This window comes from Arachis ipaensis, chromosome B1 (genome assembly GCF_059453495.1).
Source record: "Arachis ipaensis isolate K30076 ecotype BB chromosome B1, ASM5945349v1, whole genome shotgun sequence".
Lineage (NCBI taxonomy): Eukaryota > Viridiplantae > Streptophyta > Magnoliopsida > Fabales > Fabaceae > Arachis > Arachis ipaensis.
Genome location: NC_142436.1, coordinates 23,273,908 through 23,292,493, shown reverse-complemented (window position 1 = coordinate 23,292,493; position 18,586 = coordinate 23,273,908). Strand labels below are relative to the sequence as shown.

The 18,586-nt window shown below is 37.7% G+C and overlaps 1 protein-coding gene across 2 annotated transcripts; it reads right to left on the bottom strand.

Annotated features, from left to right (window-relative positions):
- Positions 1-13,347: 13,347 nt before the first annotated feature.
- LOC107627322 (metal transporter Nramp3.2) lies at positions 13,348-17,589 on the bottom strand. 2 transcript variants are annotated; one of them, XM_021119010.2, is made up of 4 exons: positions 16,773-17,589; positions 15,934-16,070; positions 15,143-15,795; positions 13,348-13,710 (listed from the first exon to the last, which is right to left on the bottom strand). In XM_021119010.2, the coding sequence occupies exons 1-4, from the start codon at positions 17,318-17,320 to the stop codon at positions 13,486-13,488; spliced, it is 1,563 nt and encodes a 520-aa protein (XP_020974669.1). In that variant the 5' UTR covers positions 17,321-17,589; the 3' UTR covers positions 13,348-13,485. The 2 variants fall into 2 exon arrangements, with proteins under 2 accessions (XP_020974669.1, XP_020974674.1); XM_021119015.2 differs by lacking the exon at positions 13,348-13,710 and adding an exon at positions 14,559-14,821 and having other exon boundaries at positions 16,773-17,462.
- Between the last annotated feature and the right edge of the window lie 997 nt (positions 17,590-18,586).

Genomic DNA, 18,586 nt, shown 5'->3' with positions numbered 1-18,586 from the left:
TGTCAGTGAACTATATATAAACAAATAAAAATAAAAATAAAAATAGGGCAAAATACTTAGAGGATTGTTGCCCCATGGCTGGGTTGCCTCCCAGCAAGCGCTTCTTTATTGTCTTTAGCTGGACCTTGCTGAGCTTTTAATCTAGCTTCAGCCTTGAGCACTCTTGCTCAATGTTGCCTTCAAGATAGTGCTTGATTCTCTGTCCATTGACAATGAACTTCTTATCAGAATCAATATCTTGAAGCACCACATAACCATATGGTGATACACTTGTAATCACGTATGGTCCTCTCCACCGGGATTTCAGTTTCCCGGGAAATAGCCTGAGTCTAGAGTTAAACAACAGAACCTTCTGTCCTGGTTCAAAGATTCTAGATGACAGCTTTCTGTCATGCCACTTTTTTTATTTCTCTTTATAAAGCTTGGCATTTTCGAACGCTGTGAATCTGAATTCCTCTAGCTCATTTAGCTGGAGCAATCGTTTTTCTCCTGCTAATTTGGCATCAAAGTTTAGGAATCTGGTTGCCCAGTAGGCCTTATGTTCCAGTTCCACGGGCAGGTGACATGCCTTACCATACACGAGTTGGTATGGAGAGGTCCCTATAGGGGTCTTGAATGCTGTTCTGTAAGCCCACAGAGCATTATCCAAGCTCCGTGCCCAATCCTTTCTACGGGTATTTACTGCCCGTTCCAGGATTCTCTTTAATTCTCTGTTAGAGACTTCAGCTTGCCCATTAGTTTGTGGATGATATGGAGTAGCCACCTTATGGCGAATTCCATACCGAACCATGGCAGAGTAAAGCTGTTTATTGCAGAAGTGAGTGCCCCCATCACTGATGAGTACTCTAGGGACACCAAACCTGCTAAAGATATGTTTCTGGAGGAACTTCAGCACTGTTTTAGTATCATTGGTGGGTGTGGCAATGGCCTCAACCCATTTTGATACATAGTCAACTGCTACCAGAATATAAGTGTTTGAGTATGATGGTGGGAAAGGTCCCATGAAGTCAATTCCCCATACGTCAAACAACTCAATTTTCAAGATTCCTTGTTGAGGCATGGCATAACCATGAGGCAGATTACCAGCTCTTTGGCAACTGTCATAGTTACGTACAAACTCTCGGGAATCTTTATAGAGTGTGGGCCAATAGAAGCCACATTGGAGGACCTTGGTGGCTGTTCGCTCACCTCCGAAATGGCCTCCATATTGAGATCCGTGGCAATGCCACAGGATCCTCTGTGCTTCTTCTCTAGGCACACACCTATGGATTATTCCGTCTGCACATATCTTAAAGAGATAAGGTTCATCCCACAAGTAGTACTTTGCATCAGTAATTAATTTTTTCTTTTGTATCCTGTTGTACTCCTTGGGTATGAATCTTGCAGCTTTATAGTTTGCAATATCGGCAAACCATGGTGTTTCCTGAATGGCAAATAAATGCTCATCTGGAAAAGTCTCAGAGATCTCAAGAGAGGGGAGGGGCGTCCCTTCTACTGGCTCTATCCAGGATAGATGATCAGCCACTTGGTTCTCTGTCCCTTTTCTGTCTCTTATTTCTATATCAAACTCTTGCAGAAGCAACACCCATCTGATGAGCCTGGGTTTTGAATCCTGCTTTGTGAGTAGATATTTAAGAGCAGCATGATTAGTATACACAATCATTTTTGATCCTACTAAGTATGATCTGAACTTGTCAATGGCGTAAACCATTGCAAGTAATTCTTTTTCTGTGGTTGTGTAATTTTTCTGGGCATCATTTAGAACGCGACTAGCATAATAAATGACATGCAGAAGCTTGTCATGCCTCTGTCCCAATACTGCACCAATGGCGTGATCACTGGCATCACACATTAGCTCAAATGGTAACGTCCAGTCTGGTGCAGAAATGACTGGTGCTGTGACCAGCTTAGCTTTCAGCGTTTCAAACGCCTGCAGGCACTCTGTGTCAAACACAAATGGCGTGTCAGCAGCTAGCAGATTGCTTAGAGGTTTTGCGATTTTTGAAAAATCCTTTATAAACCTCCTATAGAATCCTACATGCCCCAGAAAGCTTCTGATTGCCTTAACATTGGTAGGTGGTGGTAATTTTTCAATTACCTCTATTTTTGCTTGATCTACCTCTATTCCCTTGTTTGAGATTTTATGCCCAAGGACAATTTCCTCAGTCACCATGAAGTGACATTTTTCCCAGTTTAAAATTAGGTTGGTCTCTTGGCATCTTTTCAGAATAAGTTTCAGGTGATCAAGACAGGAGCTGAATGAGTCTCCATATACTGAGAAGTCATCCATGAAGACTTCCAGAAATTTTTCCACCATATCAGAGAAAATAGAGAGCATGCATCTCTGGAAGGTTGCAGGCGCATTACATAGCCCAAATGGCATCCTTCTATAAGCAAACACTCCAGATGGACATGTGAATGCTGTTTTCTCTTGATCCTGGGGATCTACTGCAATCTGGTTATAGCCTGAGTAGCCATCCAAAAAGCAGTAATAATCATGACCTGCTAGTCTTTCTAGCATCTGGTCTATGAATGGTAAAGGAAAATGATCCTTTCTGGTGGCTGTATTGAGCCTTCTGTAGTCAATACACATGCGCCACCCTATAACTGTTCTTGTAGGAACCAGTTCATTTTTTTCATTATGAATCACTGTCATGCCTCCCTTTTTTGGGACGACTTGGACAGGGCTCACCCAGGGGCTATCAGAAATAGGATAAATAATCCCAGCCTCTAGTAATTTGGTGACCTCTTTCTGCACCACTTCTTTCATGGCTGGATTTAGCCGCCTCTGTGGTTGAACCACTGGTTTGGCATTATCCTCCAATAAGATTTTGTGCATGCATCTAGCTGGGCTTATGCCCTTAAGGTCACCTATGAACCACCCAAGAGCTGTCTTGTGTGTCCTTAGCACTTGAATTAGTGCCTCCTCTTCCTGTGAATTTAAAGCAGAGCTTATGATCACTGGAAAAGTGTCACCTTCTCCCAGAAACGCATATTTCAAGGATGGTGGTAATGGCTTGAGCTCGGGTTTAGGAGGTTTTTCCTCTTCCAGAAGAAATTTCAGAGGCTCTTTCATGTCCTCTGAATCCTCTAAATCAGGCTGAACATCTTTAAAGATGTTTTCCAACTCTGATTCAAGACTCTCAGCCATGTTGATCTCTTCTACCAAAGAGTCAATAAGATCAACTTTCATGCAGTCTTTTGATGTGTCTGGATGCTGCATGGCTTTGACAGCGTTCAACTTGAATTCATCATCATTGACTCTCAGGGTTATTTCCCCCTGTTGGACGTCAATGAGGGATCGTCCAGTTGCTAGGAAGGGTCTTCCTAGAATGAGAGTAGCACTCTTGTGCTCCTCCATTTCCAACACAACAAAGTCAATGGGAAAGGCGAATGGCCCAACTCTGACAATCATGTCTTCAATCACGCCTGATGGGTATTTAGTGGAACCATCAGCTAGTTGGAGACATATCCGGGTTGGTTTAACTTCTTCAGTTAAGCCAAGCTTTCTGATAGTGGATGCAGGTATTAGGTTGATGCTTGCCCCAAGATCGCATAAAGCTGTCTTGGTACAATTACCTTCTAATATGCATGGTATCAGAAAACTCCCAGGATCTTTAAGCTTTTCAGGAAAGCTCTTCAGAATGACTGCACTGCATTCTTCAGTGAGGAGAACTCTTTCTGTTTCTCTCCAATCCTTTTTATGACTCAAGATCTCTTTCATGAACTTGGCATAAGAAGGTATTTGCTCAAGTGCTTCTGCAAATGGAATCTTTATTTCAAGAGTCCTGAGATAATCTGCAAAGCGAGCAAATTGCTTATCCTGCTCCTCTTTCCGGAGTTTTTGAGGATAAGGTATATTGGCTTTATATTCTTCAACCTTAGTTGCTGTAGATTTACTGCCTACAGAAGTGGTTGAAGAAGCCTTTTTAGAGGGGTTGTTATCAGCATTTGTGTGTGTCTGATCCCTCACTGGCAATTGAGTGCCAGAGTTAGAAACTGGAGTGACGTTAGATGCCAACCCTTTGTCTGTTCCTGGCATCTGAACGCCAGAATTATGCCCATTTTGGGCGTTCAGCGCCAGATCCTGCCCATTTTGGGCGTTCAACGCCAGATCCTTGCCCATTTTGGGCGTTCAAGCCAGATCCTTGCCCATTTCTGGCGTTGAACGCCAATCCTGCTTTGTTTCTGGCATTGAACGCCAGTTTTGGCCATGATCTGGGCGTTCAGCGCCAGCCTTCCACCAATTTTCTGGCGTTTTAGCGCTAGAATTATTTTTCCCTGGGCTCTTACTGTCCTCAGGTGAATCTTGGGTGGTTTGCTCATTTCTTGGCTTTTTGCTGCCTTGAGGTGGGGTATTTAATGTTTTCCCACTTCTTAGTTGAACTGCTTGGAATTCTTCTGTTATTTGCCTTGACAGCTGCTGCTTTGTTTGCTTAAACTGTTCGTCCATATGTATATTAGCCATCCTTGTCTCTTGTAGTCTATCTTTGAACTCGGCTAACTGCTTTGTTAGAAAGTCCAATTGCTGATTGAATTCAGCAGCTTGTTTTACAGGACTGAGTTCAGCAGTTGCTGTTTTAACCTCTTCTTTCATGGAAGGGTCACTGCTTAGGTACAGATGCTGATTCCTGGCAACTGTATCAATGAGCTCTTGAGCCTCTTCAATTGTCTTTATCATGTGGATAGATCCACCAGCTGAGTAATCCAAAGACATCTGAGCTCCTTCTGCAAGCCCATAATAGAAGATGTCTAACTGAACCCACTCTGAAAACATTTCAGAAGGGCATTTTCGTAGCATCTCTCTGTATCTCTCCCAGGCATCATAAAGAGATTCATTATCTCCTTGTTTAAAGCCTTGGATGTCCAGCCTTAGCTGTGTCATCCGTTTTGGGGGAAAGTATTGATTCAGGAATTTTTCTGTCAGCTGTTTCCATGTCCTTATGCTGGCTTTAGGTTGGTTATTCAACCACCTCTTAGCTCGATCTTTTACAGCAAATGGAAACAGTAATAGTCTGTAGACATCCTGATCTATTTCTTTATCATGTACTGTGTCAGCAATCTGTAGAAACTGTGCCAGAAACTCTGTAGGTTCTTCCTGTGGAAGACCGGAATACTGGCAACTTTGCTGCACCATGATAATGAGCTGAGGATTCAACTCAAAGCTACTGACTCCAATGGAGGGTATGCAGATACTACTCCCATATGAAGCAGTAGAGGGGTTAGAATATGACCCCAGAGTCCTCCTGGACTGTTCATTTCCGCTTAGGTCCATGATGGAGAAAGGGAGATGATATAAAAATTATTTTTATTTATTTATTTATTTATTTATTTCGAAATCAAAATAAAATAAATAAAAATGAGTGAAAGATTTTCGAAAAAGTGAGGAGAGAGAAAGTGGTTAGGAGATTTTGAAAAGGATATGATGATTTTTGAAAAAGGTTTTAAATTTTGAAATAAAAATCTAAATTTTAGAAATAGATTTCGAAAAAAAGATGCTTTAAAATAGAGAGAAAAGATATTTTTGAATTTTTAAGAAGAGAGAGAAAAACAATAAGATAGCACAAGATTTAAAATTTTTAGATCTAATGCTCCTTGTTTTCGAAAATTTTTGGAGGAAAAACACCAAGGAACACCAAACTTAAAAATTTTAAGATCAAGACATAAGGAAAACTCACGAACACTTTGAAGACTCACAAGAACACAAGAACATGAAGGAAGAACACCAAACTTAAAATTTTTAGAAAACCAAACTAAATTTTTTGAAAAACACAGAAAAATCAACAAGAAAACACCAAACTTAAAGTTTGGCATATGATTTAATAGAGAAATTATTTTTGAAAAATATTTTAAAAAGAAAATAAGGATTCTGAAATTTTAACACGACAATAATAAGAGACTCTAAACAAAAAAAGAAATTTTTCCTAATCTAAGCAACAAAATAAACCGTTAGTTGTCCAAACACGAACAATCCCCGGCAACGGCGCCAAAAACTTGGTGCACAAATTGTGAATCACACTTTTCACAACTCGTACCACTAACCAGCAAGTGCACTGGGTCGTCCAAGTAATACCTTATGTGAGTAAGGGTCGAATCCCACGGAGATTGTTGGTTTGAAGCAATCTATGGTTATCTTGCAATTCTTAGTCAGGAAGTCAATTTTATTTATCAGTTGAATTGCGAATAAACAAGAGAGCATGGGTTAAAGGTTACTTGTTATGCAGTAATGGAGAATATGTTGGAGTTTTGGAGATGCTTTGTCTTCTGAATCTCTGCTTTCCTCTGTCTTCTGATTCACGCACGCACGTCCTTCTATGGCAAGCTGTGTGTTGGGGCATCACCGTTGTCAATGGTTACATCCCCTCCTCTTGTGAAAATGGTCCAAATGCTCTGTCACAGCACGGCTAATCATCTGAGGTTCCCGATCATGCTGGAATAGGATTCACCCTCCTTTTGCGTCTGTCACTACGCCCAGCACTCACGAGTTTGAAGCTCGTCACAGTCATTCAATCCCTGAATCCTACTCGGAATACCACAGACAAGGTTTAGACTTTCTGGATTCTCATGAATGCCGCCATCAATCTAGCTTATACCACGGAGATTCTGATTAAGGAATCTAAGAGATATTCATTCAATCTGATGTAGAACGGAGGTGATTGTCAGACACACGTTCATGGATTGAGGAAGGTGATGAGTGTCACTGATCATCACCTTCTCCATAGTTAGGCGTGAATGGATATCTTAGATAGGAACACGCATGTTTGAATGGAAAACAGAAATACTTGCATTAATTCATCGAGACACAGCAGAGCTCCTCACCCCCAACAATGGAGTTTAGAGACTCATGCCATCAAAGAGTACAAAGTTCAGATCTAAAATGTCATGAGATACAAAATAAGTCTCTAAAAGTTGTTTAAATACTAAACTAGTAGCCTAGGTTTACAGGAAATGAGTAAACTATAGCAGATGGTATAGAGATCCACTTCTGGGGCCCACTTGGTGTGTGCTGGGGCTGAGATTTAAGCAATTCACGTGCATAAGGCCATTTTGGGCGTTCAACGCCAGGTTTGGATCCATTTCTGGCGTTGAACTCCAAATTATAATCCTTTTCTGGCGCTGGACGCCAGAATTGGGCAGAGAACTGGCATTGAACGCCAGTTTACGTCATCTATCCTTGAGCAAAGTATGGACTATTATATATTTCTGGAAAGCCCTGGATGTCTACTTTCCAATGCAATTGGAATCACGCCATTTCGAGTTCTGTAGCTCCATAAAATCTACTTTGAGTGCAGGGAGGTCAGAATCCAACAGCATTAGCAGTCCTTTTTCAGCCTGAATCAGATTTTTGCTCAGCTCCCTCAATTTCAGCCAGAAAAATACCTGAAATTACAGAAAAACACACAACTCATAGTAAAGTCCAGAAATATGAATTTTTCCTAAAAACTAATGAAAATAAACTAAAAACTAACTAAAACATACTAAAAACTATATGAAATTAACCCCAAAAAGCGTATAAAATATCCGCTCATCATGGAGCTACAAACATTGGTGGGAATTCCTGGATGAATACAAGCATAAGCCACCATAACAGGGAGCTCACTAAATGTCCAACTTAAGGACTCTAACTAAAAGTGCTAGGTGGGAGACAATCCACCATGGTATGATCGTTCCTTCTTCATTTTTTATTTAGTTTTATTTGTTTTCAAGTTTTATTTTATTATATTGAACCTGGAGTTTTGCATCACATTCATATTAACATTACATTCTACATTTTTTCAGATTTAAAAAAAAAAAAACACGCACGTGACGCGGCAGCGTCGCTGACGCGTCCGCGTCACAAGTGCGTTGTGAAGAAAAGAAAGCAAACAGAAAGTCACGCAAAAGCGTGGCTGGAGGCGCGCCATTAGCACAAATTGAATCCACGTGACCGCGTCGATGACGCGTCTGCGTCATTTGGAAAAATAGCCTCCCACGCGACCGTGTCACCCACGCGGCCGCGTGACCTGAAATCGGCGTAAAAATGGTGTATGGCAGAAAGTTGAGCTGGAGTTGGGCTGGACTCATGCTGGAAGCCCAAGCCCTACCACGCGAACGCGTGCCCCATGCGTCCGCGTCATTTTTAAAAGAAAGGCCACTCACGCGACCGCGTCGACCAGGCGATCGCGTCACCCAGAATTTTGGCAAAAAGAGTTTTGAACAGAGAGTTGCGCGACCGCGAGGCTGCTCTCGTGACCCACGCGTTCGCGTCACCTGACCTTCTTGCGCACCACGCGACCACGTCACTCACGCGTCCGCGTCACAAGCGGCGCACAGAATATCCAGTTCAGCCAAATTTCTTATCTTTTCTTCTCTAATCCTTATTTTTCTTATCTTTTCTTATTTCTCTCTTCTTCCTTTCTTATTTTCTTTCACCTCCATCTTATTTTACTTAATTTATTTGCATATTTCATTCATTGCATCTTAATTTTGTGCATATTTTTATTTTCTTTTCTAAAATTAATTATTTCTCCTTTGGTGTTAAAATTTTCTTATTTAACTGTTGCATCTTCTCTTGAATTATTTTAGGTGCTTAGAGACTTGTTTTATTCTGGTTAGATAATATTATTTATATCAATGCCAATCTTTTATACCTGTATTACTTTTACATTGACATGAATTTATATTATCTCTCCTTACCCACACTCTCTTCCCTATTGTTGCAACTTTTTGCACTCTTGATTTGCCATGTACTTCTATTATTTTCTCACTTGCATGTTGTAGCTACCATGTAATTGAGACCCTTATTTTTGGCATTAACCAACCCCTGTTTTATTTGGTCTTTGCTTTGGGTTACTTTTCTTCCCTTTTTCTTTCAGGATGGCCACCAGGAAGAGAATCGGGAGACATTTACATGGGAGAGACAAACAAGTTCCTACGCACATTCCTTGATGAGAAAAGCATCAGTTGAAACAACCCGTCCACCTGCACATCTCAACATGCACCGAGGACGGTGCAATCTTTAAGTGTGGGGAGGTCGATACCGACTTCCAGGGGTTAGTTACCTTCTTTTCAACACCAATACTCTTATTTTCTTTATTTGTTCATTGTTGCATCTGCATATTTGATTGCATGTTTATTTGATTTTGTGCATTTAGTTACTACTTGGTTAAAGTAACAAAATTCTTCTAAAGACCCTATTTTTGAAAAATTTCACTAATTTAAATTGAAAAAAAATTTGTGTTAAATTTGTTTGAAGTTGTATTTGGAACATGGTTTTTGAGCCAAAGAACACACAACCTGTGAGATTTTGAGCTTATTTACATGGTTACATAAATTTTTATTCCTGTGTGTTTCCTTCTCTATGATTGTAATCTATATTTTGTTCCAATCTATATGTCCATTATTTAGTGTATTTACATGCTTGCATATGATTGAGGCCATTGTTTGATTTTAGCTCACTTATCCCAAATAAGCCTACCCTTTAAATCACCCTTGTCATCCACTTTGAGCCTTTTAATCCCCATTTATTCTATATTTTACCACATCACTAGCCTTAAGCGGAAAACAAATTAATTATCCCAATTGAATCTTTGGTTAGCTTAAGATAGTGTGTTAATTAAGTGTGGGGAAACTGTGGGAACTTGGGTTAATAAGGGAATGTATCATGTTTCTAATTTTGAATATTGGAAAATTTGGGTACCTATTCATGTAAAACAGAAAATTAAAAATTCCATATGCATTGATATGTTATTCTAGTTTTTATGTCTCTCTAAAAAAAATAAAAAATAAAAAATAAAAAAATAAAAAGAGAGATAAAAAAGAAAAAAAGGAAAAAAAATATATAATATAAATAAATAAATAAGGGGACAAAAATTACTCCAATGTTAAGTTAATAAAAGATCAATGCATATGTGATAAAATTAAAGAAAAATTGATACATGAGTATGTAATGCAAAAGTGAAGACTATGGATAGCTAGGCATGATTTTAGAGTTATATAGAGTATATGTATGTTAGGTAAAAGTTTAGGTTAATTAAAGATTCAATTCAGAAAGCTCACTTAGCCATATACATATACCCTTACCCTTACCTTAGCCCCATTACAACCTTGAAAAGACCTCATGATGTTTGCATTGCTATATTAAATATTGTTGATTGGTTAGGTGAAAAACAAATTTTAGAAAGCATGACTAGAGAAGAGTAGAGTGATTGACCCTATACACTTGAGAGATTAGAGTGATATACACTACTAGTAAGGGTTCAAGGCTTAATTCTATGCTCCCTGCTTTCATGAGCTATCTTCTTACAAATTTACTTGCTTTTTATTGTATGAATTGAATTAGTGAAATCTGATTTATTTTTGTCTTGGAGAACTTATTTATTTTTAACCAAGTAGGTAGAAACATTTCTTTGCATGTAGTTGCATTCATATAGATAGGTTGCATTTCATACATTCTACCATTCCTCTTCATCTTTATAGCTTCTCTTGAGCTTAGCATGAGGACATGCTAATGTTTAAGTATAGGGAGGTTGATAAACCACTATTTTATGGTTTATCTTGTACTCAATTGAGTGGTTTTTATCAACTCTTTACCCACTTATTCATACTATTTGCATGTTTTACATTTTCCTTCCTGGTTTTGTGCTATGATTGAAAACATGCTTCTTTGATCTTATATTTGCTTATTATTAATCCTCTCTTATTACCATTAGATGCCTTGATATGTGTGTTAAGTGTTTTCAGAGATTATAGGGCAGGAATGGCTCAGAGGATAGAAAGGAAGCATGCAAAAGTGGAAGGAATACAAGAAGTTGGAGAAATTGCTAAGCTGTCCAGCCTGACCTCTTCGCACTCAAACGGCTATAACTTTAGCTACAGAGGTTCAAACGACGCGGTTCCAGTTGCGTTGGAAAGCTAACGTCCGGGGCTTCGATTTGATATATAATATGCCATAGTTGCTTTGACGCTATGCGACGCGACCACGTGCTCCATGCGGCCGCGTCGCAGTGACGAAAATCAGCATATTTGAATTCGCAACCAGCGAATTCTGGGCTGTTTCTGACCCAGTTTGCGGCCCAGAAAACATAGATTAAAGGCTATAAAGTGGAAGAATGCATCCATTCATGAGGAGGCTCTCATAATTCACTTTTCATGTTTTAGATGTAGTTTTAGAGAGAGAGGTTCTCTCCCCTCTCTCTCTTAGGATTAGGATTTAGGACTTCTCTTAGTTTTAGGAGTGACTCTCGATCCCAGGTTTAATGTTCTTTTCTGTTTAATTTCGTTTCCATTTTTATTCACCTTAGTACTTTAATTGATATTTATCTTTTGAATAATTGGCTTATGGCTTTCATGTTATGATTTTCTTTATTAATGCAATTGAGGTATTTTCAGATTTGTGATTTATATTTAGCTTTTTACATTCTTGGTTTTAGTTAAGAAATCAGTAACTCAGGAGTTATCCAATTCAACAGCATAATTGATAATTGTTATCTTGCCAATTGAATTGAATTTCAATAATCCCAATCTTTTCTTAGGAAATAAATAGGATTCGAAGATCAAACTAATTAATCCCTTGACTTTCCTTTACTTTAGTAAAGGTTGACTAAGTGGAATTAAGATTCAACTTTCATTATTATTGATAAGGATAACTAAATCTGGACTTCCAATTTCTCATACCTTGCCAAGAGTCTATTTTATTATTATTATTTTATTTTACTTGTCATATAACATATTCCCACCTTACTTCCTAAACCCCAAATTTACAAACTCATAACCAATAATAAGAACATACCTCCCTGCAATTCCTTGAGAAGACGACCCGAGGTTTGAATACTTCGGTTATCAATTTATTTAGGGGTTTGTTACTTGTGACAACCAAAAACTTTTGTAAGAAAGGTTGATTGCTTGGTTTAGTAACTATACTTACAACGAGTTTATTATAACTTCTAAACCATCAATCTTCGGTTCTTCACACTTATGACAAATTTCAATTTTATATATATATATATTATTTTTATTTATTTATTTTCATTTTAGCATTTTGCTTTTTAATTTGATTGAATGTTATTTATTTTAATTAACTTTAATAAATTAAACAAAAATAAAAAAGGATACATTAAAAAATAAAAAATTATTGAATATGAAATAGAATAAAAAGAACCAATAATGAAAATAAATAATTTGGCGGCAGTTTATAGAATCGCTGCAAAAAGATTGTAATATTTGTATTTTGGTTTTAGCAGCGGTTAGGGGTGCACATGGGCCGGATGAAGCCGGGTTTGATGTGACACAGATCCGACCCGAAATATACACCGGGTCTATTTATTAGACCCGAACCCGATGAAACCAATACACTTTCGAACCACAATTATACCGGGTGAAAATCGGGCCGTTAACATTACATTACGTTGATACCTTCTTGTAAGCTAGCATGTAAAAATATCCATGTTTCCAAGACTCCAACCATTATTTAACATGGTAAAATTCACTTAGAAAAATATAACAAGAACCAACCCTTCTTTAAAATTAAAGCATAACCACAATCAATACTAAAGCAAAACCACAATCAATACTAATATTGTATAATAATACCAAATATTTAAATCAATACAAATAATACAATATTATGCATTAGTCTAAAGTCTTATGCATTCTAAACATAAAACATTAACTTATAGTCTTATAATGACTAATAACACAAAATATTAAGGTTTACAATACTTAAATTCCACATAAGAATAGTCATGATCCATCACTAATAACACAAAATATTAATTGTGTATGATGACTGAGCCACCGGGCCGACTTCGGGTGACTCGAGCTATGGCCCGGACCCGACCCGAAATAATGACCGGGTCTATTTTTGAGACCCTTACCCGGCCCTAAACCCGATGAAATCACACCAAATTAGCCCCTAAAGTGTTCGGGACCGGGCCGGGCCTTCGGGCCGGACCGGGTCTGTGCACCCCTAGCAGCGGTTGTGAAACCACCGCAGTAAAAATGACAAGTTTTGGTTCCTTGTTGACATATTATGGCGGTTCAAAACCGCCACTAAAGGATAAGCCGATAAGCAGTATTTGTTTCAACTGATTAACTGCTGTTGAATATGTGTGTATGGTAGTTCATTTATTTTATTGGCAAAGTATCATAACCGATATATACATTGGATTCTAATCAGCACGCGAAGCGCGGGTTGTATTATACATGCTAGTTTAGTTTCATATTTAAATGGAATCAACTTATCTTTGTCTTAATTTGCCTTCCACAACGGTTCTTAATGCCAATTTTCCATTAATTAGAGAACACTGCAGGTCTTTAAACACTACAGCGCTCAATTCTCTCAAAGTCTCAACCACATTAATATCAGTGTTTTCAAAGGCATTTCATTTCAGAGACTAAATTTTGATAGAAAAACAATACTTCCGCTACAACCTACAGACTGAATAATTTACAGGCAAAAACAACAATATGCTTCCACCACTTTGCATTGACTTCTTTACGAGCTAATTACTCTAACTCTGAGTTAGTAATTGACTTTCGCTGTGTCACACTTTGCCAAGGCGAATACGTAACGGCCCGTGAAATAAGGTATACTATGAATGCAACATATGCAGTTGTTAGCACGCACACTACAGTGCCGACTATTGCGCCATTCACTTCGTGCGAGAAGAATTCCAGCAGAAGGTAGCCATTGATCACTATCACCAGAGCAGTCACGAGCCATGAAATAATCTGCAAACACATAGGAAGCCACTCAGCAATCAGCACTTTAATCTAACAAAAACAAAAAATCGAGCAGAGTATTGGGAAGAATTCGCAGTTAGTACAGAAACCAAATTCGATTGAAGTTCAGAGTAAACAGATCCTCTAAATTGAAAAATTCACTTCTATGACAAGAATAGATTTCCACCATTGATTAAATACTTTTGTAGGAGCCATGACAGAATGCACCTCGCTGATCAATGGTGGAAACCTACAGTAACCTGGTCAAGTGGATTTTCCAATTGAGTGAATACACTCTTATAGTCCAGTGATGTTTTTAAGAACCCTAACAACCAATGTCAATTCATCAAAGCTAAAACCAAATATACCATAGAGCAAGTTCAAAACAAGCAGCAGCATCAATCGACCAAAATTAACAATCAAAAAAAAAAAAAAAGAAAAAGATGAAATTACAAAACTAAAGTAAATCTTAAAATATCAAAGTTTAAACAAGCCTTCTCTAGCTTCACAGATGACATTACAAACTTGTAATTAAATTATAATCAACAATTAAGCTTGCAAGTAAAGCATGTATGAAGTATAAACAGACCATGCATGTGAGTGCATTGACTGCTCAGAATGTTTTTGGGCTTCTTGTATAATAATAGGATAGATATTCAGGCAACTGACACAAACTTCAATTAAGTGAGCATAAAAGTACAATTTCATCTACAAGATAACACAAACAACATTCTAGATGTTTGGCATATGACTCATGCCAATTATGGAATTTCATGCAATTTCCAACTGCGGGATTATCCAATAAACTGAATTGCATAATATAAGATATTGAACACACCATGATGAAAATAAATAAATAAATAAATAACAAGTATAAATAATATTGAGTTTGGCATTTTAGAGTAGTGAAACTGGTTCTCTAGACACACAACACCTCCCCTTTAATTTCTCAAGACAGGATAGTAAAATTGTGCTTCCGTTAGTTTCGTCAGAAGCAGACTCTAAATTCTTTATTGCAAAGGAGACTAAGGATTCACATCAGTTCTAACTTGTCGGTTGCCTAAACTGCAGGACAGAAAAAACCAAGTAGCTGCTTCTGAATTACCTCCATCAGTCCATCCTAATTCAACCAAGTTTAATTTAATGGATCAATAGAAGATATATATTTATATAACGGGCAGTCCGATGCACAAGCATCCCGTGTTAACGCAAGGTCATGGAAAGAGCTGCAACCAAAGGATGTAATGTATGCTGCCTAACCTGATAATTACATCAGTGGCTGTTTTCACGGCTTGAACCCGTGACTATATATAAACAGAAATTTCGTACAAAATGAAATTATTTGACATCACAAAGTACTTCAAATGTAAAAATATATTGATAATATGTATCTAGTAAGTGACTAATGTGATGAAAGTGGAGACGAGAGGATCATATATACCTTGAGGACGGGGCCAATTCTGAAACTTCCCATTATCTGCTCCTTTGACACCAAACAAAGCAAGGGAATAAGTGCAAAGGGGATTTGAACTGACTGAAGAACATTAAGCCACTCATTCAGAACATCTAACGATTGCTCAGAGGTGTCGAAAATAAGAGCAACTATCATAGTTGGAATAATTGCAAAGCTTCGTGTAATTAGTGCTCTCATCCATTTTTTCAACCTTAAATTTAGGAAACCCCCCATGATAAATTGACCTGCATAGGTACCCGTAAGAGTGCTACTTTGTCCTGCTGCTAATAACCCAATACCCCATATATACAGTATTGGAAATAGTCCACCCCCATACTTCTCCTGAAGATACTGTCCTGCATTTACAAGACCAATGTTGTTTGCTAGTTCCGTACCATAAAACCCCTTAGCAAAAACGGTTGTGACAAATATATTAATAACAAAGGAGACTATAAGGGCCATGGTGGACTCTATTGAGTAATAATTAAGAGCTTCTTGAACTCGGCCTTTATTCCGGTGATCAACCCTCCTTGATTGAACAAGCGCAGAGTGCAAGAACACATTATGAGGCATAATAATGCAGCCCACAACTCCAACAGCCTGCTGTATAGTTCTAGAGCTAAGCTTCGGAATCAAAATACCTACAAAGGGTAAAGCATGCGCTGTATCAGCTCTAAAGCAACATAACACATAACGATTTACTTTCTAGCAAAGCAATTTGGAGAATTTACTTAAAGTAAACTTTGGATAAGTTCAAATGAATGAAATCAACTACTTACCAAGAAGCAACTCCTTGCCACTGGGCTTTGTTTCACCAAACATCCATGCAAAGGCAACCGCCATTATCGCAATGAGAACAGCAAAAACAGCTTCCAGTTTCCGCACACCATAATTCTCCAGAAGAAGAAAAACAAAACTATAACAAACAAAACAAAACAAAATAAAACAACCATATGTCTCAATGTTTGACTTGGGATTACTACAAAATACAAAGACATGATTTAACAAACAAAAATGCTTGTTTTAGTAACTTCCATCCAGGTTCCAACATTTTAATTAAAACTCAAGGATTCCATTCCACTGAAGATTCGCCCGGAAATAAATATTTCTTTTCTTTCTTTCCCTCTAATCTCAAATGAGACCATCAAAATCATTGATACCTTCATAAAAGCAACAATTTTGAACATATCTTGCAAAATGTTACTCCTCGAAGTTCCAATCTATTACTGTCACTTTTTGGTGTGCCCTTTTCGTAGCTCCTTGGATCAATGTATAGCAACAGTAACAATGCCAGAAACACCAACATTGACAGATAAAACTCATAGTAGATGTAAAAAAAAAAAATCAGCTATCAAATCAGTCACCAGTATAAAATACATGTTGAACTACAAAATACGCCCTAAAAATGAGGGGAGATAGCATTTTTGTAAAACGAATTTTTGTAAACCGAAGAAACCAATAAACACCTAAGGATAAAACTTGCTAAACTAGACTACAATTTGAAAAACATACAGTTTGGCACAAATAATGTAAATCTAAAATCTAACGAAATTATGCTAAACTGACCACAAAAAAAAAAAAAAAAAAAGCAGGCCAAAAAAGGAAATATAAAATTTACCAATCAAGAGCAGTTATGGTGACTCCAGCCCAAAGAGGCACAAAGCCATTACTAAGGATCCTTATAGCAATAGCACTACCAATAACCTCCTGAATATCAGAACCAATAAGTGCCACCTCAGCCATAACCCACAGCACGTTCCGAGCCCACGTCGGGTACTCCTCCCGACAAAGCTCCGCGAGGTGCCTGCCCGTTGCCACGCCGAGCCGGGCCGACAGCAGCTGGATCAGCAGGCCCATGGCTGTGGCCCACATGAGCAGCCACAGCAGCGAGTACCCCGCAATGGCACCGGCCTGCAGGTCTCCTTCCAGGTTCCCTGGGTCCAAGAACGCTATGCTCATGAGAAAGCCCGGGCCCGTGAATAGCCATAGCTTCCTCCATGAGAACGGCGGGGCCCGGGCCCAGTTCCCGGACTCGTACTCTGACTCGTCGATTCCAACTACCACGATCTTCTCGGAAGAATCGTAGGCTGTTTCCTCGAACTCATCGGCTTGTTGCGGTGAGTCCAGTAAGAGCGGTTGCTCGTGTTCTTGTGGAGTTGGAGGCATGGTTATGGCTATGGCTATCGAATTGAATAATGTTTGATTGATGGAGGGTTATTATGTGTGAGAGTTCTAATGGGTATTGTGAAGGGTCACTGTCCCCTTTTATGCTTTTCTGGCTTTTGAATTTCATTCATTTATCATGATCCGCTTGAAAGAAACTTAAATCTAAACTAAAATGAGTTAATTTAGTAGAAATGACTAATTAGCTGAATTTTGGGGAAAAAGAAATTATCTACAGAGTTGGCAATTGGGGAGTGGAATTTTAAAAAACCAAATTGAAGAGAGGTTATATTATTGTATTATTATTTACCACTCCAAAGTAGAGATTTTAAGGTTTTTTTTTTAAATTAACATTCTCAATAAATAAAATTAAGAATTTAATTATCTTGTGTTTTAACTTCTAAAGACATATTTTAAAAACACAATAATAAATTTTTTTAAAATTTTTGATATATTCAATGTATTAAAAATATAAAATAATTTATTTTCTAGTAACTTTTAATAAATGATTTTTTACGATATTCTTAAAATTTACTTTAAAGCACATATTAGCAAGCCTCATTAAAATGCAAATCTTTCTGTCTTTCTTGTTTCAACACAGCTTTATTTATTTTAGGATAAAAGTGAGTACTTTTATTCCCGAAATTGAAAGGTTAATTTATTTAACAACGGCTTTAAGGATAAAGATCTGGACTATTTGCACAACTTGTGTGTTTAATTGTATTTAAGATATATAAATTATATTTAATGGTTTGGGTATCTTGTAGTCGTAGTTGTAATCACATGAGGAGAAAGTGTTGTTTGTTAATGTGACTTGTTTCTTAGCTTTGCTATGCTTTGATACTGATATGCCATGCTCGTGTTGAATTGTACGGCTGAGGGGTCGTATGAGTGCAGAGCACACATGCGTGTGTGGGCGCAACATGTAAGTTTAGCTACATGTCAGCTTCGGAGAAATGATTCAACTTATTTTACATCCATGTCATCGTTATCTGCATGGTGGGAAAGGAATAAAATGATGGGAAAAGAATAAAAATGGATATTATTATAGGATAATGGATATTTAATTATTTATTATGAAACCAAAACATATTTGTATAGGATTTTATACGCAAGGGAGTAAGTGGATTTAGATCATTCTATCAACCGTATTATCTATTCATAGTATATATTAAAAATAGTAATTAAATTAATTATTTGTATAAAATATATATTAAAAATAAATTAAATAATATATTTATATATAAATATATGATGATTATCTTTTAG

Bases quoted from the DNA above. Each gene is read 5' to 3' on its own strand.
- LOC107627322 (XM_021119010.2), bottom strand. From the start codon at position 17,320: ATGCCTCCAACTCCACAAGAACACGAGCAACCGCTCTTACTGGACTCA. The intron at 16,071-16,772 runs GTAAATTTTATA...TGTTTGTTATAG, and splicing joins ACCATAACTGCTCTTGATTG to TTTTGTTTTTCTTCTTCTGG. The intron at 13,711-15,142 runs GTATATATGATC...ATGTGTTTGCAG, and splicing joins GAATTGGCCCCGTCCTCAAG to ATTATTTCATGGCTCGTGAC.